This window comes from Xiphophorus hellerii, chromosome 12 (assembly GCF_003331165.1).
Source record: "Xiphophorus hellerii strain 12219 chromosome 12, Xiphophorus_hellerii-4.1, whole genome shotgun sequence".
NCBI classification, from domain to species: domain Eukaryota; kingdom Metazoa; phylum Chordata; class Actinopteri; order Cyprinodontiformes; family Poeciliidae; genus Xiphophorus; species Xiphophorus hellerii.
The window spans coordinates 13,857,939-13,883,764 of NC_045683.1; the positions used below are offsets into that span (position 1 = coordinate 13,857,939).

The following is a 25,826-nucleotide window of genomic DNA, read 5'->3' on the forward strand; positions in this document are numbered from 1 at the left end:
TAGTTACAGTACTAATTAATTGATCTCTTTTAGTACAGAACCAGTCCAGAACACAGTGACGTGCGGTGAGGTTCATAGCTGGTGAGGCACTGCCTTACGATTTATAAATATAGACACCATGCTATGTGTGTCACCATGTTATTGTTTACGCACAGAAATTTCGTGCATGCATACAACGCTGGAGGGAAAAATGACTATTCTTTTACATGTCATCCATAGCCGCATTCACTAAGTGAAACTTAGAAATGTAGGTATTAATTTCATGCTATGATCCACAGCAAAGGGAAAAACCAAAACCACTTTCTCGCTCTGTATCGGCCAAGCTACACGCAGACATGTATACTAATCCTTTTGAGAATCATCAAACTGCCTCAAAACCTTTCAGCTCTGGTGTTGGTCTTCTGTTAGTTATTATGTCCTGCTTCAATTGAAAATCCACTTTAGAAAACTGTTTAAGTGTAGAAATATAGTCTTCCATGTTGACGTCGGAAGAGAGGAGAAAACAAATATATCATTGTACTTTACTTGTTTATTGTATGTGGCTAGCTTGCTGTCACACTGCAGTTGTGGAGTCAAAAAACCGATGCCTGGGATCACGAGCGCCCCCTGCCATAAGACAAGAGAACTGCCTGCCTCACCTCGAATCTGTTCTCTGCCGTTTATGATCGCTCCTCAGCACACAAAACACATTACACACACAGTTGGTGACATAAAACACAGTACTTTATATATATAAGCTAAATTATGGAAAATCAGTTCATATATTAAATGTTTTTTAACCATTTTATTGGCAACGTACAGACAGGAGGAACATGCTCTCAACGAATAGCAGCCAGTGCAGTTACTGAGAGGTTGCGCAAATCCCAGGTGAGGCTCAGCTCACTGCTGCCTCACCAGCTTCACTTCCAAGCATTTGAATGGGAAACTGCAAAAATTCAGCGATTTTGAGGAAAAAATAAGCAAGATTGGTTAAGCTAAATGAAAAATAAATACTTTATAGTACAAACCGCAGGGTGAATATAATAATATAAATAATTTTATCATTACATATTATTTTTTCATGATGACAGGTGAGGCTCTGCCTCCCTTGCCTCCCCTGACCGCACGTCACTGCCAGAACAGTGTACTATCTAGTACGAATTAAATGAAATTAAGACCTCATTTGCACGGGATGTCACAATTTAATGTTTTGCTTCCATATTTAATGAATGAACTTGTGCTAAAATATTTTTAATTGCTGATTATAAACTAATACACCCACACAGCTTTCATGTAATGGTTAATAGACAAAATAAAGTTATATTTTAAAATCCCTAAATATTTTTACACAAGTTAGCTTTAAGAAAATAAATTGCACTTATTCATTACGTATTTTAAAATTAAAACACAGGGACATGATGCATTTTAATTTGATGTTTTGTTCAGCTAAATTCTTTTCCTACTTTGCCTCAGGCCCTTCATGCCATTGATAAAAATCTAAATAGTAAAAGAAACCTGAAAGCAGGGTTAGGGTAACACTAAATGGCAACCTTTGCTTTGTGGCCAAAGAGTGCACTATTTCCTCTGTCAGATGGGATTATGGGCAAGGTCACACAGCAGGTAATAAAAGTAGTCACTCATGTTTTCAGGTTTTGTTTGGAAAAAGAACATAAAAAACACTGAAAAACCAAAAAAAACAGCAAAAAAGAGAAACACCTGAGTTGAGAACAGGAGAGACACAAAGAAGAAGCAGGGATAAACTGTGAGAGTAGTGAAAAAGATGGGGTAGATTGAAAACATGTGTTCTAGGTGTCCGGGACGCACCAGTAGAGCTGAAAATAAGGAGTAGAACAGTTGCATTGTGGCTTCATTTGAGAGGACACACTCGACCGTCTGTTCTCTAAAGAACTCCTTGTACAGAGACAAGGCCTTCTGGGAACATTGCTATCATCTTAAAAGACCCTCTCTTTCTTTTACTCCATTTCAAATTCTGGTTCTCTCTCTTTCTTTCACTTTCTCTCTCTCTCTCTGGTGCTCTCAACTCTCTTCTCCCTCCTTGAGCTGAGGGTGAGGTCATTAGGGAGAAATGGTGATATCTTTAAAGGGCCTTCTGTGGCTGAAAGAACACCATTGGCAAAACCCACAGGATCCAAGTGATGAATCAGTGGTCACAGAGCACAGAGGGGATATAGGAATTTAAGTGGGGTTACAAATGTGTGTGTGCATTCATGTATATGTGTCTGTGTCTATTGTGCAGATATTAAGACTAAGTGACAACACATGGGGTAAATTTGGGATTTAAAAGAGGTTACTAAAGGCTCTCTGGAGACGGACAAAAGGTGTTCCTAATTTTATACTTGATTAGTTGAAGTAAAGGTCAGAGTGAAAATCCTTTACTGGGAGGCTTAAATATATGTTGGTGATTCAAATGCAATTCTAAAGAACTCAACCTTATGGTGCATAATGGAGTGTGCTAACTTTGATGCAAAAGAAATAAAATTTTGTGCTGAAAGCCTCTGCAGATTACAAAATGTATAAGGTCAGATCATTGCAAAAGTATTCATGCCCCATTCATCTTTTTCACATTGCCATGTTATGACTAAAACTGCCTGGACCTAAAACCAATTGAGAATCTGTGGAAAGAACTGAGGTCTGATGTTCATAAGACATTTTTTGCTCATACAAAGAATAATGGACAAAGACTTAAGTCTCAAGAAATGCAAAGCTGGTAGAGACATAACCGAAAACTTGAATTTCAAATGGACGTTGTCCAGATTTTTGCTTCTCAAAGATGAATTACTTTATGTTGGTGTATCACATGAAATTTCGAATAGATTTTTTGAACTTTGTTGTTGTTGCCAGACAAAAACATAAAAAAAAACGTTGAGTTTTTTGCATGGTACTATAGATGGCAAAAATGGAAAGGTGTGTCACTTGGGATACTCTATTCACAGATCAAATGCTTTAAAATCTATAAAGTGTTAGTCTGGAGAAAGCATTGCTAAACAAATCCAATGCAGAGATCCCATTGGAGATCAATGCATACAATTGTGTTAATTGACTTCAGTAAGTAGAATGGTGCTCCATTATGGCAAAGGGAAAATCAACAAAAAGGAGAAAAAAGAGAATCACCTGTGGCAGAAAACCATTTCATCACTTTACAGCTGAAACTTTTAGGTATGCTATTCTTTTCTCCATCTACTTTTGAAGGGCGTTACGGTTAGTGTTTTCCATTAGGCAGCAGAGCAACTACACTTACATCAGACATTCAAGTGAGATTCAAAATGTAAAGTGTTAGAAAGCTTTAACCCATCAGGAACAGCAGTAATTTCACCTGTATAACCCAGCTGATTTTTATATGTGCAATTTTATGGCTAAAACCAATCACACTCTCATTAATGGCATTTTCTGTTGAACAGACATGAACTTCTATATGAGTGACATTGTTAAAGGTAACCTTTGATGGGTTTGAGCAATTTTGGCTGATCCTAAAAGATTATATGAAAGTACTGCAACCCCACAATTATTGTAAATATTTTCACCCAAGAGTATCAGCAACTTCAGCAATACAAAGCTCCTGCTCTGCACACAGTTTACATATCTGTGGGCTAGGATAATAAATCCATAATGATGCTTCAGAGACTCGATGCAAAATTAAACATGTTCTTTTTCCTCCACTGTTGCATGATAAGCTAATAAGCATGCAATAATCTTTCCTCCAAAACCATATCCAAGTCTATAATAAGAAGCAGTTTCTAAAAGAACAATAGCAACTTTCAGGTTTGCCTGTGTATAACTGAGTGTACATATACAGAACTGTTCCATTAAGGCATTGGAGGCTAGTCAAAGAACAACAGTGAATAAATGGTGTAATGACAACCAATAAGCACACAAGGACTAGGTGTAAAGTTACAGAAACACTTCAAAGAGGGTTACTTTATAAAACATTCACACTTGTTAACCAGTACACTACTGTACAGTTGTTGTATTTGTATTTTTTATTTTTGCTACCAATTTTTAGGTGTACATAGTGCTACACACAAATCTGGCCTGTATGGAAGAGAAATAAATATAAAGCTATTACAAGAGCCACATACAGGAAAACAGCAAACATAAAAAGGTGCTTAGGTTGGAGCTTTGAACTTTTCAGCCTACATGCAAAGCCATGTGTGTGTCAGTAAAATAACACACATCATCCTAAATACCATCATCCAAAGAGGCATGTTTTCCCTTGGCATGGCCAGTGTCACTGGACAGAGTTAATTCAAAAAGCAAACTTGTTAGATTTTGCAAAATACTTGAGAATCAGATGGGAGTTCACCTTGAAGCAGACAATGACTCTAAACACAAACTGCCAGAGAAGTATATGTTTAGATCAAGGCAAGTTTAGATATATAGAACCATTCATGCACCAGGTAATCCTAAGAGCTTTACATGATGTAACAGGGAAGACGTAAAGAAAACAAAGCACAAGTATAAAAGTATTACTGAAAGGAAAAAGATGTTAAAATACAGATAGTAAAGGCACAAAAGAAACTAATGTTTCAAACAGTTCATTAATCAGATTGAAAAAAAGCTGCAGCAAATGAAAATATTTTTTGTCTTGATCTTAGGGAACCAACAGGTTTACAGGCAGTTTGTTCCAGAGCAGAGTATAGAAACTAAATATTTCTTCACTTTGTTTTGCTCTGGTTCTGGGAATGTTGAGTAAACAGGTCTATGAAAACCTAAGGTTTCTACATAGTTCATATTTGGACCAACAACTCAAAAACCAAAAGCCAAGACCATTTAGTGCTTAAAAACTTTTCTTTGACAAATGGGGAGTCACAGTAGTGTTAGGAACTTTTATCATATGATCCATGTTCCTGGTGTTGATCAGAACTCCGACAGGAGCTTTTAGTATTATCTGCTGATTGATATTTTATTTACTTTTACACAGATCAGTAAAGACACTGTTATAGCAATCCAATATACTAAAATAAAAGCATGCAGCATTTTTTGTGTCCTGTTTTGACAGGATTTTTTTATTTTGATAATGTACTTTAGAAGATAGTAAGCCTATTAAGTATTACACTTTGTGTGCCTGCTAAAATTAAGATCTGTCCAGAAATACACTCAGCTTCCTTGCATACTCTGTGTTCTGAGTCTCGTTAAGCACTGGTCTTAAACCTTGCATTTTCTTCAGATTAGAAACATTGGTTTCTTTCAAAGCATAAGTGTGTTGTTAGAATAGCCCAGTGAATTGAAAATCTGTGGAAAGACTTAAACATTTAAAAACGATAACTTGGCAACCATTTCAGATGTCAAAGGTGATAACAACCTAACCTAGAAGACTTTAAAATACAAATGCAGCAAAATGTGTTTTTTGAAAGTGCTGACTCTTTGGGGTAAATTCATGTCACTTAAGTTTTGAAAATGTTACGATTTATATTTGTAAACATTTTAACTATGACTCCTTTTATTCAAATTCACAATAACTACCAACTTTGTTTTATTATATCATATAAAATTCATATAAAAACACAACGAAGTTTGTGGTTGAAACCTAGACATTTAGTCTATACTGTTAGAGTGAAAACAACCCACCTAATTGAGATTGACCATGATGGAGAGTTGACACCCTGACAGGACTGTATCTGAATTCAGTTAGTTGCTTTGTTTTATAAAGAAGATATTCTGCCTGTACCTTTGTGCTCCAATTTCAATTTTGAACTCAACTGTAGAGACCAACCTCAGAACAAACACAATAAACTGGACAGATAGATAAACAACATGCTGACGCACCAATAGGCTTTGAACAGGCAACCACACTAACAAAGGCAAAATTATACTGTGTAGTGTGATGCTTTCGACTATCACTAAGTCACATTATAAATGAGACATAGGCTGTTTGTAGCCTAATGTTAAGGTTAATGGTCTGCAAAAAGAGAATAGTGAATGAGAAATCATATACACAAGCAGGCAAACTGGCATGAAACTGAAATAGAAATATATATATTTTATTTTGAGTAAATATGTTCATATGATAGTATCAGTCCATGTCTATATGAATGTTTTGGAGAGCGTAAAGTTTTAGACTTCACCATATTGTTAATAATTTATTATAATCCTTCCCTGCAGGGAGGTCAATGATACCATTATAGCAAATGAAAAAAATAAGTCACATTACCCCACCTCTCTAAATTAGAACAATTATGTTGTGCTCTGGTAATCATTAGCCTTACATTATGTAGTCTCTTATTGTTGTGGAGGGAAGAGTTAGCAATAAAAGACAGACAAGTGAGAAAAGTTAATTAACTCACCAAAATCGGAATCATAGAAGAGGACGAACTTCTGCCAGCTGTATTCAGACACCACCTGCATGATAACTTCGTTGAGGAACACAGGTGGGCGAACCATAAGGGTGTAGTCATCAGCTCCAGGAATACGACTGGTGGGTGGACATGTCGAGCGCGGCGTTCCCACTGGAGAGCGTTGGATATAGAGATGGGGTATATGCATGGCATCGGCCAGTGTTTGAAGGCTACCTGCTGACATGCAGCCAATAGAGCTGACCAGAGCCAGGATACCACGGTTCATCAGCTCACAAGCTAGATGGAAGGGTAAGGAGAAAAGGAAAGGAGAAAACAAGAGAAGAACTGGTTACTTTACATTCTACTATTACATATTTTATAGCACAAATTGTCATGTTTATTATTTATTTATGGTAATACAGTATGTTTCCTTCTGCAGCTTATCACATTACAGCAGCCACTTGAGGAGGCATGGAAAGCCTAGCATGTAGTTTTATGTTGTTTCCACAAAGACTAAACATGTGATTTAAAGCCTTAGGTGGTCATAATCTATTCAACCAGCCCCAGGTAAACAATAGATGTACAGTCCTGTTTGTGGTCTAGTTCACTCTAGATTGACTAGCTCTTACTCTGAGATGATAGACTCAAGAGGATAACTCTGTACTCTGAGTATAGAGTCTGTACTCGGAGTACAGAAAATGGACTCAGGACTTAGTGGACTGGTGCCAGCAAATCACCTCCTGTTCAATGCGGAGAAAAGAAAGGAGCTGGTGGTGGATTTATGCAGGTGTAGACCTACCACACTGACGCCAGTAAAAATCTAGGGAGTTCACTTGACATACTTGAAATAGTAGACACTTAGAAGTGCCTGGGTGTTCGCCTGAACACAAACTGGGCTGGACTGATAAAAATGGTGCTCTTTACAGGAAGGACAGACCAGATTCTCCATGCTAAGGAGGCTGAGGTCTTTTGGAGTGGACTGGGCACTACTGAGGACTTTTTTTTTGACTTTGTGGCGGCATCATCCATCTTCTAGTATGTTGGAGTAGCACAGCCCCAGCTCCAGAGGAGTTTAGCTGGGGGGTGCATTGGCTTATTTGGGGGTGGGAGGGTGAGTGGGGACTTTAATATAAATTCATAAACAAACCTTTCTGTAACTTCTCAAATAAAAATAACCATGTTTATTAATACAAAATAAACAAGGGTGACAGTGACGTATAAAATGCTGAGTAATTATGCTCAAATTTGCATAAGCGCTGGCTCATATGTTGCAAAATCTAAGAATCTAATGTTCCCAACCTCTGAAGTCTATTTCTTTAAATGCAAAATCAATCCACTCAAGAGTAGCAACAGTATTACTCAAAAGGAAAAAAAAGTACAGTGCAGTAAAACTACTAGGTACCATGTGTCCCAAAAAGTTACTCAAGTATGTAACCAGTACAATCCACCTTTGAACATAAATAACAACAAAATTAGTAGCCTGTTCTTGTTAAAAAGCTTAACGTGATATAATGGCATCACCAAGTCATCGATTAGCATCGATGCTGGATCCAACAGCATTACTCAACTCACTCGGTCATTTAGGGGGGGGGGACTGTGCAAAGTTCTTTTCTTTTTGCTGGTTTGCTGCCATGATGCTAACACACACCAGCATGCCGCTCTGCATAGTAGCAGCAGGTCTCCTCTGCACAGGTGTTAAGCAGGCGGGGCCGCGCAAGCGTCTTAGCGCTCATGTGGCGTTTAAAGGCGACTCCGAAAAACACGTTATCACATGTCAATGGATTGAACTATTGTAACGGCTGAAAAAATGCCGGAGAGAGAGGGCATACATACGGGGAGTGCTGAATGTGTATCAAATCGAAATAGGAATAGTAGTTAACCACGTAGAGGTAAAATATAATAATAAAAAAAGCAGCTTCCAGACCAGGGTGGGAACAGCTCACTTTCTGAGTGGGTGATACCGGCCCATGTGGCAGGGCCTGGAGGAGCAACTTATCTACAGCTGGAAGCAGATGGATAAGCTCTTCAGAAAGCCCAGTTCTGTCCTAGGATGCACCCTCCACCCAGTGAAGGTGGTGGGACACAGAAAAAACACCTATCAAACTCAGTGGGTGGGATTAGAACAACTTCTATATAAAACTCAGCAGTGGTTGCTTCAAACAAGTCAAGACAACTTCTTTGAAGTTTGCTATTACTCTGGGTCAATATAACTTCAATACTGTCACCTTTTCTATATATACAGAAAAAAATTAAAACAATCATTTTATTTCGATATCAATCTAGAAAGGTTCAAGTGAGATGAAGAAAGGTTAAGGAGATTTACTAGGCACTAAAAAAACAATTCTAAAACAAAATGAGTCGTTTCAGATGTTCATTGTCAATGACAGTCGAGCAGTTTCTGAAGCTATTTTATCAGTGAGTGGAGACATGGATATGTTGAAAATAAAGGTCATTACATGGAAAACCGAATACTACAATAGAATGCTCTTCAACCTCTTACTATGGCCGCATATTATGATTTAAAGAGTTAAAGTATTGCGTCTTCTTGCTGGGCTTTATCATTAATTTTTCAGTTGTTTGTGCTCTACTGACTGAAGCTTCCTCATCTGAGAGACAATGTGTGCCAACCTTTTCTCCCCCCTGGGCTTCCAGTGCTATCAGAACACCTCTACCGCCTACCAACTCCCCTGTTATCTCTCTTCTTGTCAAAAAGAACCCCTCTGAGTGCATACCTTTCAGTCCCAATCATTTCATGGCCATTTTCATTTTAATTGCCCCACAGCACCACAGAATGCTCTGCATTGTCCTCAGTCTGGAGTCACACGTCCTCTCTTCTTCTTTTTAACACACTTTCTTCACAATTTCCATCACCACCCTCAACCCTTATGTTAGGATCCTTACTAAGAAATATTACTCTCCCTCGTGTTCTGTTTGTTTTCTTAACACCAGTGTCTACTGATTCAGTTGCTCATTCTGTTGCTACATTTTTCTTCTGATTTATGCCCACTCTTACTTTTCTTTGTCCTCATTTCAAAACTTTTAACAATCTGACCTCCCACATTCTGTCCTGATGTCCTTGTGCCTGCTTTTCATCCCTCATCCATCTTGATCTGTATTTCACTTCCACTCCCATATTGCTCTTGACTGTGTCCTTCACTGTTAAAAGTGTTACTTTACCTTCTAGTAGAATAAAATCTCATCACAGTGCCGCTAGATAAAACAACAACAAAAAGAAAGCAGTAAAAGATATTTTATAAAATGTGAATAGAAAACACCTTGATTTGCACCCTGGGCAGTCGCAATGTATATTAGCACTTTAAAATACACAATAAACACTGTTTAATGCCACTGGGAGTATTCTGTTGACAGTGCAGAAATGGAGCCGAAAGAAAGAAAAAGAAGAAAAAGGGAAAAAAAAACAAAAAATATCTCAGAGAAAGCGCTTAGCGAGACACATTTATGGTGCTGAGAAAGGCAGAAAAAAACATTGCATGTGTGCATACATGTGTGAAAGCACATTAGAGCTACTAAATATGACAACTACTGTAGCTGTTAGTTTGAACAAAAGCTGTATATCTAAAATCTCAAGTTAGTTTGTGAATACTTTTCAAATTGTCATGCTGTGTTTCATTTATGTCCATAGCAACTGAAGAAAAGCCTTTTCTGACAAAAAAATTTGAACAAATACTCAATGTATCAGTGTTATGTAACACAAAGTGAGTGCACTGATGAGCAGTATTCACTGTTTTTGAGAGCACTGAACTCAATAATGCTGATTCTTTCATAACATAGATGGACTGGACAAAATTGTCACTGGCATCATTTCACAGCTCTCTGTTTAGAGGGAAACTAAAGATATAACCTTTGCATCTGTTAGGCAAACTTTTATTACTTTATGCAGGAAAGATTTGCAACATTTCCTTTAACAGGGAACAGCTTGGTGACTTGTGTGACCATTTTCCTAACATATACTACGTTGTGGGGACTGACTGCTACTTAAGGGCCCAAAGCCTGGACCCCGTAAGAAGATGCTGTGTTGTGTTTTGGGTTTGTCTTAGGACTATGGCGTGAATTTAGCCTAGATTCGGTTTAGCGTTAAGCATATACTGGAAAACATTAGATTAAGGTACAGGTCAGGGTTAGACTACAGAAACGAATGGAAAAAATAGAAGCCAATGCAGAGTCCTTGTGAAGATAGAAAGACACACTATATGTTCATGTATGCTTGCACATGCAACGTTCAGGCTCTTTTCACACTCACCATTTCTCTCTGTGGAAACAAGTTAATGATATTTTTGGCTCTTAAATTAAATAGATCTAAATAAGACAGCAAGGCACAGATTGTGAATGGTACACAATTTTGCAGTCGATATGCTAACTGTTTGGTTGTCACTCCAACTGTTTTGTTAGTGAAACCTGGCTAATTTGGAATCAATGTCTTTAAATAAATGAACACAAATCATTGTGCTTATAATAGCCTAAATAATGTAAGGAACAATTTTCCATGAGTCTAAGCTGAACAACGTTAGTTCAGTCATCCATTTCCCTGGACATTGATGTAGAAGATTAATGAGCCTAAGTGAAAGCAGTTTTAATCTAACTGGCCATTCCATAAGTCCACATTTTTAGGAATTAATTAAAGTGTAACAATATATGATTAAAATTCACTAAGTCATAGCATATTTCTTTGATTCATTTTCTGTCCAGGAGTAACTTAATAATTAAGCCCTTACATGCCTTTGGGGATCTAGGAGAGGAACATTGCACCTGTGGATTCACATTAGGTGTAAATTGCTGTTGCGTGTGAGTCTGCATTCCTCTATATGTTAGAGGTGACTATGCCAGCTGTTGTTGAAAGACTTTGTGCAGACTCCACTTCCACGTTACAGTGGTCATGGTAACTAATGCTAGTGTAGCTATAGTGAATTAGCTTAGCATTATCAAGACTTTGGCTAATAGAAGGCTTCGCTAATCCGCTATTTATTAGGGCACTTTGGAGAATTAGTGCCCTCATCCCCTCTACATCACACACTCTTTAGTCTGTGGGGGGCTTCTAAGCACTCAGCTCATTAATACTCCTTGCTAATGACTTAAAGGACCCGTTGCGTTAACACAGGCCAACTTTACATCACTCTGATGTAGGGAACAGTTTAATGAGTAAAAATTGAAGGGGAAAATTAGTAAAAGCAAAATGAGAGGGCAGTAAGTTTGAAAAATTTGATCGTACTTAAGAGAAAAAAAAAACTTGTGTTTCAAGACTTTGGAAAGTGCGAATATTGAAATAATAGATACAAAAATCCACAATAGTCCTCTCTCCCATTTTGTGTTGCAAGATAGCATACACAGATTCTCAATGTTAAAAAACAAAAATCACAGCTGTGAACGGTGACTGCACTTTCAGCACAAAGCAAGTATGGACGTTTGGGCAGATATTTGTGTAGGAGTGCAAACAATGTGAAAATTTAGCCGCTTGGAATCTTTCACCTATCATCTCACTCAGCTAACCTCCAGTAACGCAAACTACACTGCAAGCCTCCACACAAACACATTATCTCCCTTAATGCTATACAGATGGATTCTAAATCTTTGCAGGGTAACTCCCAGCAAATACTGTAAGTAAAGATTTGGCAAGTGGTCATGTCGAGGTATTCATTTAAAGAATGCCAAGTATGTAAGGCGGTTCGGTTGCTATCATGTTGATAGCATACCAGTAAACAGCGTTCCTTGTGAGCAGCATCACTGATGCTTACATTTGATGTTTTTAAAAACCTTTTGCTCTTCGAGAGAACTAGTTCAGTGTCTATCAATGACACTTCTTATGAAAATATTCAAGTCGAGGTCAACATGTACACATCAGCATGCTTCCACTGTTGGCCTCTGGGACTCTTAACGAGGTTCATCTAATTTGTAAATTTAATTGTTCTTAGCATATCGATTTTTACAATCAGTTCTGTTACTATTTGTTCATGACATGTCCCACATCAAAGCAGTAAGTTGCAAACTCAGACATTGTGCTTGCGTTGGTTTAAGCACATTTTCAAAAGTCATAACCAGGAAGACATGCTATTTTAACATGTTTTGTATGTCAGCATGTATTGTACATTTGTCTTCTGCAACCAAGCATGCTATTGGGATCCTTCTCCTGCTCGTCAGTCTTTCAGAGTAAATGAACTGCAAGCACTTCACTCGCATTCGGGTGTGACTGACGTTTTTTATGCTTCTCTCCCGGCAGTTCTCTTCCCTTCACTCACTGACACCCGCCATGCACTCTTTATCACACTGAGACATTGTCCTACAGTTTCTCTGGCCTGGTGACCTACCGTGGAAATTAGAGGGAAGGGAGCTGGACTTGAAGCAAGTAAATCAATACTTGAGGAAACCAATAAAAAAAAAGAGTGTGTCCAAAGCCCTAGAACATCTCTGAAGTTAAATACACTGAGAAACTGAAAATATTTTCACACGGATCAAAGAAATATCCTGTCCTTTAAACTTTCTGATTTCACATATTGCATGCACTACCTGTAACTGGTTTCACAAAAGAGGGTAGATAACCAAAAATATAAACTTCAAGTACAGAGGACCAGTAACACGGTATGTGTCATAAAAGGAAATTAGCAGCAGACTATATTCATTGTTTGCAAAGTGCTAAATAGGTAGAAATTTACCAAAATCCTTAAATTTTACAAGGCACAGAAAAATCTCAGTCCATACTACAAGCAGGTGGTGGTGCAGCTTAGATGATTCCAGGGCAGCCTGGCATGTGGGACTACCAAGAATTTCCCCAGTGGGACGGTGTATTAGTGGGCTGGTTGTTTAGCCTGTGGAGGAGGTGTTGTGCTCGCCGCCTCGTCATGCAGGCACTGTTGTTTTGCAGCACTACAATGCCACAAACAGCAGCATGTAAAATGTCTTACTTTTTATCTGCTTCAGTCAGCCATACCTGCTCAAGAGAGGATCTGAAAACACATGAATGAGTGCTACAGGTCTAGGCTGCTGACAATGAAAAACCGAGATCAGAAAAACTCATCTCATAAAGCCCACCCTACAAAAACTAAAGACTCAACAGTCATGAAAAGGACAAACTACCTAAAAGCTACATAAATGAATTCTTCTCCATTTGTCTCTCACATCCAACAGTTTGACATGCTTTGCAACGGCTTCAGCACATCATTCAGGGCTGACCTAAGGTTGTGTGACCCTGGAAATGACCCATGTTGATAGCATACCAGTAAACAGCGTTCCTTGTGAGCAGCATCACTGATGCTTACATTTGATATTTTAAAAAACTTTTTGCTCTTTGAGAGAACTAGTTCAGTGTTTAGCAATGACACATCTTATGAAAATATTCAAGTCATTTGTGTTTACCAAGAGCCATGCCCAAAGGAGGAGGATGATGTGATCGGCTGTGATGAGAATCGTCTGTGTATGTGGTTGTATCTTCAGTGCATAACGTTGATCCATTTCCCAACAGCTTTTTTTTTCTTGCGCATATTGTAAGTGTAAGCATCATTAATAGCAAAATAAATATAAGATGAAGGCCTGAGTATCAACTGGAATGTGCCATCTACTGCCTAATCCTTCTGTACCACCTGTTATGTGTGATGTTTCATAAATAATTGGAATGTAAATTGGAGCAAGTGCTGTATTTTTCAGTTTTTGAATAATTCAATTGCACTTAATTTTCATTTGGTTTAATTAATATTCAATGAACTGAATGGAAAATCAACATCTCACCATCACACTTCAAGCAAAAAAATACATGTGACCAGCCCAAGAAAAACACTCAAGTAACAAGTTACCAAAATCCTACCATAGCCAGGACTGTATATATCCATCCATGTTTAAGATTTTATCTCCACGTCTAAAGACTTATGCTGTTGGGTGAGAGTGAGGATGACCTACTTGTGTCTGTGAATTGTTTTGTGTATTGCTCTAGATCCACAGATTCAATCTGCTGCTATGCTCTGTGACATACACACTGCTAAGCATCGAACAGCAGCATGAGATGCTTACTCATACTGCTGGCGGGCTGAAAATACGCCCTACTCTATAAATGCCTCACTGTGTGTCTGTGTGGATTTGCTGACTGCTGTTTGCTGCTATACAGTGCTTGAGGGAACTAACTCTTGAATTAATGCAGTCAGGGACACAGAATATGTTAAAGATAGCGTGGCCTTTTTGACTTGATTTTCAAGAAAATTATCAGCGTCACTCTATGACTGCTGACTATTCTATTTGATTAAAAATACAAGACCAGTGATTTATTGCAAATATAATCTGTTCCTAATCCTTAACTGCCATTTGGCTCCATCCTTTCTGCAATCTTCTCACTAACATTTAATGGGCAGATTACAAACTAAGAAGTGGACCACATTTAACAACTTTTTTGCATTTTGTCTATTTTCTTATGAGATAAATACGCCTCCTCTCCTGTCATTTAAGGAATTGTTACCTCCCATTAAGCCTTTATTCAATTATTCATCAAAATTCTTCCAGGTACTGAATCCATTTTTAACAGAACTACCAGAAGAACACCCCAGCACATATTTTTATGTTTCTTTCTTGTTTTATTGTTATTTCTTGGAAATATCTTAGTTATGTTTCTTTTTTAGACAGCTTTTAATTTCATCCTTTTAATTTTTGTGTGCATCTTCTCCATGCTACGTTATTCACTTAAATATGAGACATCTCTACTTTATAAGTGACTATTGTTAAATCCAGAATTTTACTACACTCAAAATAGAGCTCCTACTTTCTATCATCCTGCTCTCTATTAGCATTTTCCTTTTCAATACTCGCTAATCCCTTTTTCTTTCACCTTTGACCTTCTATCTGGTCTCAACTTGTCCCTTAACAGTGTGTAAAATTGGTGCATTTAATGTAGAACAGTTAATTTTTTTCCCTTCATTAATCTATCCTTTTATTCATCTGCCCATCAACTCAATTATGTGTTAAATCGAATTAAATCATATCTTGTGCAGTTCCCCTCTACCATTAAAGCCCCTCACTCCACCTTGAGATCGCTGCTTCACTGCTTCTTAAAATTCTGCTCCTCTCTCCAGAAAACTGCCAGCCATACTACTGTCTACTACTTGTTTTCTTTATCCTTTAAGTTAATATGGAGCACTCTATAAATATAATTCAAAAATTGATCACAAGAAATAAGGTCAATATTTTCATAATAGGTATTTTCTCAAATAATTCATCCGGTCTCTTTGGCCATTTTTAAAAGTGCTTCTTAGTTTTTTCTTTAAGAAAATGGTAGAGCGGGCGGCCCATGTACAGAGGCTACAGTCCTCAATGCAGTCGTCCTGGTTTCAACTCCTGACAACTTTTCCCATTTCCTATTTGGCGACTGTTAAACACCTCCAATGCCAAAAACAAATAAAAAGGGCAACAGTTTGAAGTGATCAAATAGTTATCAATCCACAAGGTATTAAGCATTTTTATTCACAATATCAACTTTGAGATTCAAAGTGGATTTTTTTTTCAAAGTATTTTTTTTTTATGTTTCATAAGCCTATTTTGTTCCGATCTAAGTTTTATAAAAGAAATGTATTAATTTCTCGGCTGAAAACCGATAGAACTTGCCATCTGCCCAACTTTAGTATCTTCTAACGTTCTTGCTCTCCTGATCTTGAAAACATGACCATTATCCTCCTCACACTCACCTCTTTTCTTGTATTTTTCTTCTCTTCATCGTTTCATTATATATTGAAACGATTGTAGATTGTTTCAATACATAATGAAACGATTATATATTGACACAGATGTGTCTGTGACACATCTTCTCATGTGTCACAGATGTTTTATTGAATATGGTGGCATATAATGTTTATATCAGTGACGTGCGGTGAGGCTCATGGCTGGTGAGGCACTGACTTAATCAAAATCATAAGGCCCCCTGCATGTTATTGTTTACATACGGAAATTTTGTGCATGCGAAATTGAAGCGCAAAAAGACTATACTTTCACATGTCATCCATAGCCGCGCTACCAAGGTAGAATAATTCCGTTAACTCAATGAAACTTGGAAATATAGATATTATTAATTTAGTGCTATGCTGCACAGCAAATGGGAAACCCGTTGAAGTACAACTCAAACCACCTTTTTCTCGCTCTCTGTATCGGCCAAGCTACATGTAGATTTGTTGCGTGTAACTTCCCTTATATACTGTATCACTACTAGCTCGCTGTTACTGTCTCTTACTCTGCAGACGAGGAGTCACAATGTCTGGGATCATGAGCGCCCCCTGCCATGAGGCAAGAAAACTCACCTCGAGTCTGTTCTCTGCCATTTTTGATCGCTCCTCAGCACACAAACACGTTACACACACAGTTGGTGACAAGCACTGTACATTATATAGATAAGCTAAATGATGGAAAATCAGTTTATATATTAAAAGTTTTTTAACTATTTTATTGCCGACATATAAACAGGAGGACCGTGCTCCCGTAGAATGGCAGCCAGTGCAGTTAGCGAGAGGTTGCGCAAATCTCAGGTGAGGCTCAGCTCGCTGCTGCCTCACAGGCTTCGCTTCCGAGCATTTGAATGGGAAAAGGCGAAAATTCTGCGACTTTGAAGGAAAAATAATCAAAATTGGTTAAGTTAAATGAAAAATAAATACTTCACAGTACAAAACACAGGACGAAAATAGCAATATAAATTATCTTATTATATTATTCTTCCATTTGGCTATGCCTCACCTGACCGCACATCACTGGTTTATATACAGTATACTTATATGTAGCTGCAGTGACAGTTTTATTCACACCAAGAGAGGTTCCTTTAAGGGGAGTACTTATTTTCTCTCTCCCGCTCTCGGTGAGAGAAAATAAGTACTCCCCTTGTAAGAACCTCTCTTGGTGTGAATAAAACTCACTGTAGCTTACAGTTCAACAGTTTATCTTCTTTCTCATTTCTTCTTTCCTTTGGCTATTTTTCCATCCTCCCTCAATCCTTTCAGAGACCTGACATCTTATATTTCTTTGTGTCCCAACTCAATCCATTCTGAAGTCAAGGAGATGAACGTGTCCCCTGGGAAAAAAACTGTGCTTCTCTGTTTACGGCTGTGGGGCTTTTATTGCTATTGCTTCGCTAGGACAGAGGTACGCCCTTGTCTGGTTTTTCTCCATCATATCTTTACACTTGCTCTTAAATTTTCTTTTGGTTTTGGGTATTTTGTAGGTACAGTAACATTTGGCTTAACAGTTTATAATATCAAGAGAAGCTTGCCATTTTTTAAATGTTGCTACAACTGTGATTGTGCAGCTTAACATTCTGTATGAAATGCAACATTACTCTGTGCAACTGTTAACTTAACTGTCAAAATAATCAAAATTTAAAGTAAATGGCCTGTCCTTGTATAGCGCTTTATCTAGACTCCAAAGTGCTATACACTACTTTCAGTCATTCATCCACTCACAATCACACACACACACACACCCACACACACACACACATTGGGGCCTCTGACCACCAGCCTGCAAAGCAGATTAAGTGTCATGACCAGAATAAGAGTCAGAAATGAGAAGCAGGTATTTGATTCCCATGCAACCCATGGATTACAGGATGAACTAATAACACCATCGCCTCCAAAGATGGTGTTCTTAACAAGGATATGCCTAAATGGATTCCGCTTCCTGTTTACACTTTTGAGAAACTTTTTTTTTTTTAACCCCTCCAGGGGGTCTTTTGTGGGCTCTAGTGTCCCTTATATGGCAGTAGGCTGACAGGAAATGGGGAAGGAGAGGGGGGAAGACATGCGGCAAATATCGTCGGGTCCGGGAGTCGAACCCGCGACGGCCGCGTCGAGGACTCAAGGCCTCCAAATATGGGTCGCGCTAACCCCTACGCCACCACAGCACACCCTGAGAAACATATTTAGCTGTTCAACTGAATCCCAGGTAAATGCTTCCATCAATGATATTAACAATTCTAGCTCTTGTTCTCTTGTCTGCTGTTTCCCAGACTTTTTAAGTTTTTATTTTTTGTATTTTTTATCTATTTCTAAATGGCTGCTGACTTGCCTTCAGCATCCTGGTTTCATCCAAATTAAGACAAAAATAACAGCATAATGCTGTTGCTTATATTTTGATCATCTTTATTAGAAGAACCCGAATGTCTTAAAAAAAATGTTATCTTCAAATAGTGAAAAGAAAATCAAGTACTGAGTATTTTTTTGTAGAATGATACTCAGTTTGAAATTTTTTTATTGTGACAAATCTACAATGACCACAAGTATTTCTTCTGTTTAGCTGTAAAAAAAAACAAAAAAAACCTTTTTATCCTGCATTGATGTGCATGAAGACAGAAGCTTGGTGATTGATGAAAAGCTAAATTAGCTGCGGTTGAGATCATAGATTTGGACAAGGGATTATAAATGAATGGATTCTGTAGAAAATTATTAGAAAAAGTAAGAAAGAAAGAACTTTTTTCATCTCAACAGAATAATTTAGGACATCCATTTCATAGGGGAAGTAGAGATGAGAAGAGGAAAGAGGGACAGAGAGATTTTTCAACCATTGTACTGCAGCAAAGAACTCTAGAAAATGGTGAGAATCGAACCTTGTAAAGAACATATGCAGACAAATGCAAAGAAGACATATTAATTATTAAGACACTGAGGGGAATTCCATAATGATGCATGACTCTGTCAGAGTTCCTCCAATAAGAATAAAATACCCTACTTCCTAATTAGCACAGGTGAAACTACTGCAAAATGACAGTTGACATGCATACATGTTAGCAAATTGTTACAGTGTTTAAATGTGTGTGGGCGTGTTGGCGTGTGTGTGTGTGTGTGCAGGCGTGTACACAAATTTATTAATGGATACACTTCAGAACAAAAGAAGAAAATTTCTAAATGTTTGAGACAATGCTGAAACATTTTTCCATTTGGAAAAATAAGTCACTTTACTTCCTGCCAAGCACTGGAGGGAGGTGAAACACAAAAGCAAGTCAAAGACACTTTAGCATTACTTTGGAGTTGATTAACTCCTAAAGCAGTGTGTTTTGAGTGCTTTTAGCAGTGGAGTAATTAAAATTTGAAGCAAGTGGCATACAGTATATGTTTGTCTAATTATTTTCTTCATCTTTAACATTTTCCCCCACTGCTCAAAGTCATGCATATTGCATACCGTCATTCTCACACAAACATTTAATATGGATAGTTTAGCTCATCTGAAAGCGTGTAAAACTTTACTCTCACAGACATAGTCTAACTAGGTATTGTGAATTTTACCACAATTGGCTCATCCAAGCTATGGGTTTTTAACTTGAGAGGAACCAAGCTTAACAGTATTCATAATCAATGAAATGAATCAGTTGGGATGAGATTCACAGACAAACTCAAACATGGCTGTGCACTGAGTGAGTTACTGAATGCTTCCAGCTGCTCACAACTGCTTGTATAAAATTCCATCTTGGCACTGGCACACAAGTTCATAAAGGGATTTGTTGCCCCTTTTCTCCCGGCACATATCCAGCAAAACATGCCAGCAAGTCTCTAGTGCTCAGTCACTGCAGACCCCCTAGCTCTCTATTCATGCAAGAGTGGTCAATAAAGCAAACTGCATCAAGTCGTCGCTTCCATCGCTCTCTAATGATACAATGACCTTTCAGTTTTAGCCAAAATAAGCACCCAGTCAAAGCGACCTTCAGAAAGAGGTGGCAACAGTTTCCAGAAGTATTCTGAATGACGTCTGTTTATTTGATTAATTTGTATCCTGGAGTGCTTTCACCATGTGGTTCCCAGCTTCTATTGGGCTAACAACAAACCAAACAATACCAAACAATATGGCCACCAGAAAATCATAACAGGACTTTTACAGGATCGCACCAGAAAATGTTAATATTCAGGTTTTCTGACATTAATATCTATTTTAAATCCACTATTAAGCATCTTAGTGTAAAATAAAACATTTTTTGTAAACTTTATAAAAATCTTTAAATATAATCTTAATCCAACAAGGTAACAACAATGCTGTTTTAGTGTTCTGTGTAAATTAAACTATTTGGAATTATGTGAAATGTATTAATATCCAACAAAGCCTGCAGAATCATGAAGACTACTGTGTAAAATATCGTTTTGCCTTGTTTCTGCACAATTCTTCAACCTCTTTATAATATCATACAATCTAGCATTTAATAAAATTAAACAAGCAAATAACTAAAGAAATGTCAAGGGCATAAAGCTGTCAACAATTGAAGAGCAGAGCAAGAAAAGACCTGAAAAAAGAACTTAGAGGTACATCATCTTGCTGTTGATCATCTACTATAAGCCAAGTTATTAGCTAATAGCTCCTTGGGACTCATTCTATTGATGCTAACACAATATTTGCTGCCTGCCAAAATGTGGCATATTTACAATTTTTCATAAAGTCAACTAATGAAATTGGAACAGTTTGTATCTTTGAGACAGAGTTATAGAGTGTTTAGAGATTCAGCTTAAGCTGGTTCTTTGCTAAACTGTCTGATGTGCAGACAGACTACTTGTTCTTCCCCAGTTTAGAAAACAAAGCTATTCTGTAATTATTTTAAAAATATTTACATAATACACAAGAAACTTAAAATTACTTTGTGATTCAGATAGTCAGACCATGATAGATCATTGCAAACTTTTGCCATGTATAATTTAACATGCACTAAACGTAAAAACAAAAAATTATTCTGTTTGGGGATAATGTAAAAAGAAAAAAAAAAGAAACATCAACATCTTTACTTAAGTGCGAACATCCTTAAACTGACTTTGCTGAAGCACCTTCTAATGTATTCTCAGCATTCAGTCTTCTTGAGTTCACACCTGACATGATATAAAGTTCAGCTGTCCTTTCTTGACTTATCCACTTTTGGATCCTTTAGCTATAGTCACAGTTTGCACAGAGGTTACCAAACACCCAGAGGATCGTGGAACAATGATTATCAACAATTTGAGAAAATGTTAGACAGCTAAAAATTTCTATGAAATCATTGAAAAGACAAGACAGGAACATTTTTAGAAGGGCTCCCAGGAGGCTCAATGCAACACTGAAGAGAACTCTGAACAAAACATGTCCTTCAAGATGACGTTTTGAGAAAATTTGCAAAAGAGTGCACAAATATTGCCAACTCAAGTTATGGTACACTGATAGACTTCCACCTAACAAGACTGAATGCTGAGACAAAAGCAAAAGGATGTTCAACAAAGAAATACAGCGCTTATAAAATTCACTCCTTTGGATGTTCTATTCTTATTGCTTTTGTAAATCAACCTTGATCCAAATGTTCAGGTGTGATTGAGACTTACCCACACAGATTCTGTGCTCTGATTGCAGCCAAAAGTGCATCTAATGACTGACTTCAAAATGTGGCATATTTACAATTTTTCATCGTAAATATATGTATACTCACTTACTTTATATGAAACGTTTTTCTTTCATTGTTGTTATTTTGTAGAAACCAGTTTTGAGATTGAAATTAAATGTTTTATTTTTGGTAACGTTTTTTTGTCCAAAAAAACAAACAAAAAAAACCCAACTAATTCTTGATCATGAATGATTTGGAAAAAAGTAATAAAAATGGGAAAATAATCCAGGGGGTGAATATTTTTTATAGACACTGTAGATTTATGTTGAGCACTCTTATGCAACTGGATAATATAATTTTTTCCCTCTTTTTATGTTTTTTTCTTTTGGTAGTTTGAACATAAAAAGACTTTTTGAAACAAATTATTTTCAAATTATTATTATTATACACAAACCTTTAAAAGTAACATGTTCAGAACAGTTTTAACGATTGAGAAACATGTCCAAACTATGAAAGTTTGCTTCAAACAAGAGTTGGCTTTTATCTCTTATTTGGGCTACTGTAACATGCTTTTCACATGTAACATCAAAAATGCCATTGCTTGCATTTAGTGGTCCAAAATTCTGTAGGAAGACTCTTAGAAAACTGACTGTTGGGTATATTGGTCTTGCTAAATTGTCCTTAGTGTACATCACTTCAATATATTGTATTGCTTGTTGGTTAAGGTGCACACTGAGATACAGATACCAGATCTCACAGTAAAGTTCAGTAATCAAGAAGTTGTCATATAGTCTGAAAAATTATATACATATGTCCCACAACAATGTGCAGGCATGGCATAAATAAAAATGCTTACTCCTTCCTCACAAGGAGTAAATCTCACAAGATGAGAAAATAAGAAGCCGTTCAATATCCATGATAAAAATACCGAATGATATTCTCCACCAGGGGCGATTCCAGGATCTGACTTTTAGGGGTGACTCGGAGGCAGGTCCTGACTTGCAATCAGGGCCCAATTTGGAGGCAGGTCCCGACTTGGAGGCATGGCCCAAGGTAGAGAGACTCGGAGGCCGGTTCCGACTCGGAGGCTGATCCTGACTCGAAGGGACTCAGAGACCGGTCGTGACTCGGAGGACGTTGCCGACTCGAATGACGGTCCCGATTCAGAGGGACTTGGAGGCCGGTCCCGACTCCAATGCAGGTCCCAATTCGGCGGACCGTCCCGACTTGAAGGCAGGTCTTGATTCGGCGGACTGTCCCGACTCGGATGCAGGTCCTGACTCGGAAGACGGTCCCCTGTTAAAGGGTTCTTGCCTCTGAACGTCTGAATCATCTCCAAAACAGAGCAAGTTGTGGTTCTGGTTCCACGTGTCCCAGACTCTCTCTGTTACAGTACAGCTCAGTATTCTCTCTAATTTTTCTTCTTCTTTCTTACCCCATTATTGGTTTCAGCTGTCCCTTGGTCCTCTAATGTTTCCCTTGTCTATTTAAGATCACCTGTGTGTTATGTTAGGTGCTGGATCCTATGTTTGCTTTCCTGATCTGTACTCTGTTGAGCTCTGTTGAGTCGGAGTCAGAGGTCGGCCCCGACTCAGAAGATGGTCCTGAGCCAGAGGCCGGCCCCGAGTCAGAGGTCGGCCGCGACTCAGAGGCCGGTCCCGAGTCAGAGGCCGGTCCAGACTCAGAGGCCGGTCCGGACTCAGAAGCCGGTCCCGAGTCAGACGCAGGGCGAGTCTCAACGTTTGGTCCATTGTTAAAAAGTTCTTGGCTCTGGTCTGAATCCTCTCCACAGCAGACAGCCTGTTGAATCCACTTCCATGCCTTTCTAAGATAATCTTTCTGAAGATTAATTTTCCTAGGACTTGCCAGGGTTCTTCTGAAACTCTGTGTGAGCTTGTAAATAACTATTGGATTGTCACTTTTGATCATCTTAAACAGCAATTCTCTAACTACATCGTCATTGCCGCTGAGAAGTTGAAAGATGTCTTCGGAGAATTTTCTCTCCATCTTGTTAAAAAAGACAAAATCTATGTCCTTTACTTCTTCCCAGAGTTTTGGGGCAAGCTTTTTGTGGACAGGGTCGGTGTGCTTCATTTTAGAAGCACCATAGCTAGATCTATAACTAGACTTGTAAATCAGTCGCCAAAGAATTCTTTCCACCACATTTCTCCTTTCATGTTCGGTTCCCCGTTTGAAACCCATCTCGTTCACGTCCCTCAAAAATTGTTCCGGATCCATGCCTGCCTGAGTATAAGCCTCACTCAGGCAATTTTCATCTCAATACAAGTCCTCATTAGGAAAAATAGTCTTTCTTATCGTTCTTTTTGTAGATGTAAACATTTTCCTTGTAGGAACAGGATTCTCCAAGTGGCGTTTGAATTTTTTCACAATTACTGCGTGTCCTTCTGGGTAATCGAGAAGTGCAATCAAATTCAGTCCAGAAGCGAAGTGGAATGCATCTCTCGCAATGCTCTGGAAAATCCTTTCGCTGAGTTCCTCTGATACTTCTGAAAGAACATCCACGTTTACTTCTCCTGTTTTTCTCAGCAGTAAGGGCAAAATTTTTCTGTGTTGTTCACAAAAGATTTCTCTGACGAGATGCATTGTTGGGCCATCTGCCACTTTCTCAATGACTTTCCAAAGAAGTTCACCAAGAAATTTCCTCTTCCGGTAATCTGGGGTGGTTTGCCCAGGATGAACTTTGTTGGAACAAGTCTTTTTTACTTTGTTCCAAAAAGAGACCCTGGGTCTCACATAAACTTCACTCATCTTTATTTAGTCAGCTAAAATCTCCAAATGAATTTTGTGTTGACTGACCAGAGACTCCTAAAACTGGCCTAGAATCGCCACTGCTCTCCACCCTTGTATACATTTGTTTGTCTGCAAACAAATGAGCATGTGTGAAGAGAGCAAGAAGGTCAGGATATTTACTGCAATCTTAGAGTCTTAAATGTCAACTGCCACCCAAACATACAAGTGAACATAAGCGCATGGGTAGCAGTGTTACACCAAGTGAAAACTGACATCATTACCAGCACAGCTAGTTAATTTGACAGAAGCAAACAGATTATGTGGAGAGCCATAATAATTCATAATTAATTAAGTGCTGCCTTCATAGACACTAAGTGTGATAATACATCAATCGTTAACTGATAGTTGAGAATTTTAAATCTGTTGCACAAAATGGAAACAATGACACCACTGCCTACAAAATTGTATGCAGCATATTCAATATATTGAGGTGTGTATGAATACATATGTGGCCATTAGGAGAATGAGCCAAACATGTCCAGCTATGAAAAACATAGGTAGGTTTTATTTCCACACCGACTTCAGAAAGAGCAACATTTTTTTGTTTGTTTGTTTGGGGGGGGGGTTGACATAAACGAAATAAAAAAGACACTTATGTAATGGGTTTTTAAAGCTATTAATTCAAACAGCTCTCTTAAAAAAAAATAAAAACAACAAAAATACAATTTCCCTCAACTGACTATTACAAAATAAAACCTTTAAGCTCAAAAAGACAACAGTAATGGGGTTATTAAATGGATCCTGTAATAAAACTACAGGAATCACCATTAAATAAGCATTCTACATACAATGGTAAAAAATAAATAAATAAATACAACTTTGCGTAAAACATTACTTGAACATGTCTCACATCTTATTTAACCACCTAAAATAAATAAATAAGCTTAAGCTCCCTTCAAAATGGGCAACAGCCTGTCCAGAGTTAAGCACTCTCACACTAAACACTGGACAATTTATCTCCTCTCTGAACAATACAAGTACACAAAACAGATACTGAGGCCACAACCTGCAGAGAAGTCTGTTATATTTTATTTTAAATACTCGCACTGCGACACCCTCAACCGTTGCAGCAGCCAGATGTTGCTGCTCACGGGCATGAATCAATCTCGATAAAACCTCATCTCTACAAAAAAAGGATTAGACCAGTATTGAGCTTATTTGAGCTTTGTCTACTAACGCTAAAGATTACTTCAATTGGTGGTAAATATAGCCAACTATATAACCACCAATAACAACAGATTTGTTAATAATCTGTTGGTAAATGGCACCAATTGTCATTGGTGTCATTTACCACCAGTGAGAATAGGTGGTATATGTTGTCAATTTTCTTGTCAGTTTTCACTTTTCTGCAAAATTCACCAAATGCACAACTCTCTTGTTGTAGTACAAGATAAGTAGTATTTCAAACGAGCACAAGAAATCTTGTTTTTTGAATGATAACATTTGTTGTTAATCTG

General features: G+C 37.9%; 1 protein-coding gene across 4 annotated transcripts in view; it reads right to left on the reverse strand.

Moving 5' to 3' along the window:
• The window catches only part of grid2 (glutamate receptor, ionotropic, delta 2), a 453,461-nt gene that overhangs the window by 207,696 nt on the left and 219,939 nt on the right, over positions 1-25,826 (reverse strand). For all 4 annotated transcript variants that reach the window (XR_004341186.1, XM_032578330.1, XM_032578331.1 and 1 more), the window contains exon 3: positions 6,282-6,569. Coding sequence is in view for 3 of the 4 variants with exons in the window: in XM_032578330.1 (XP_032434221.1) it covers positions 6,282-6,569 (288 nt within the window). In the remaining variant the exon portion in view is untranslated. The remainder of the gene's footprint in view (positions 1-6,281; positions 6,570-25,826) is intronic.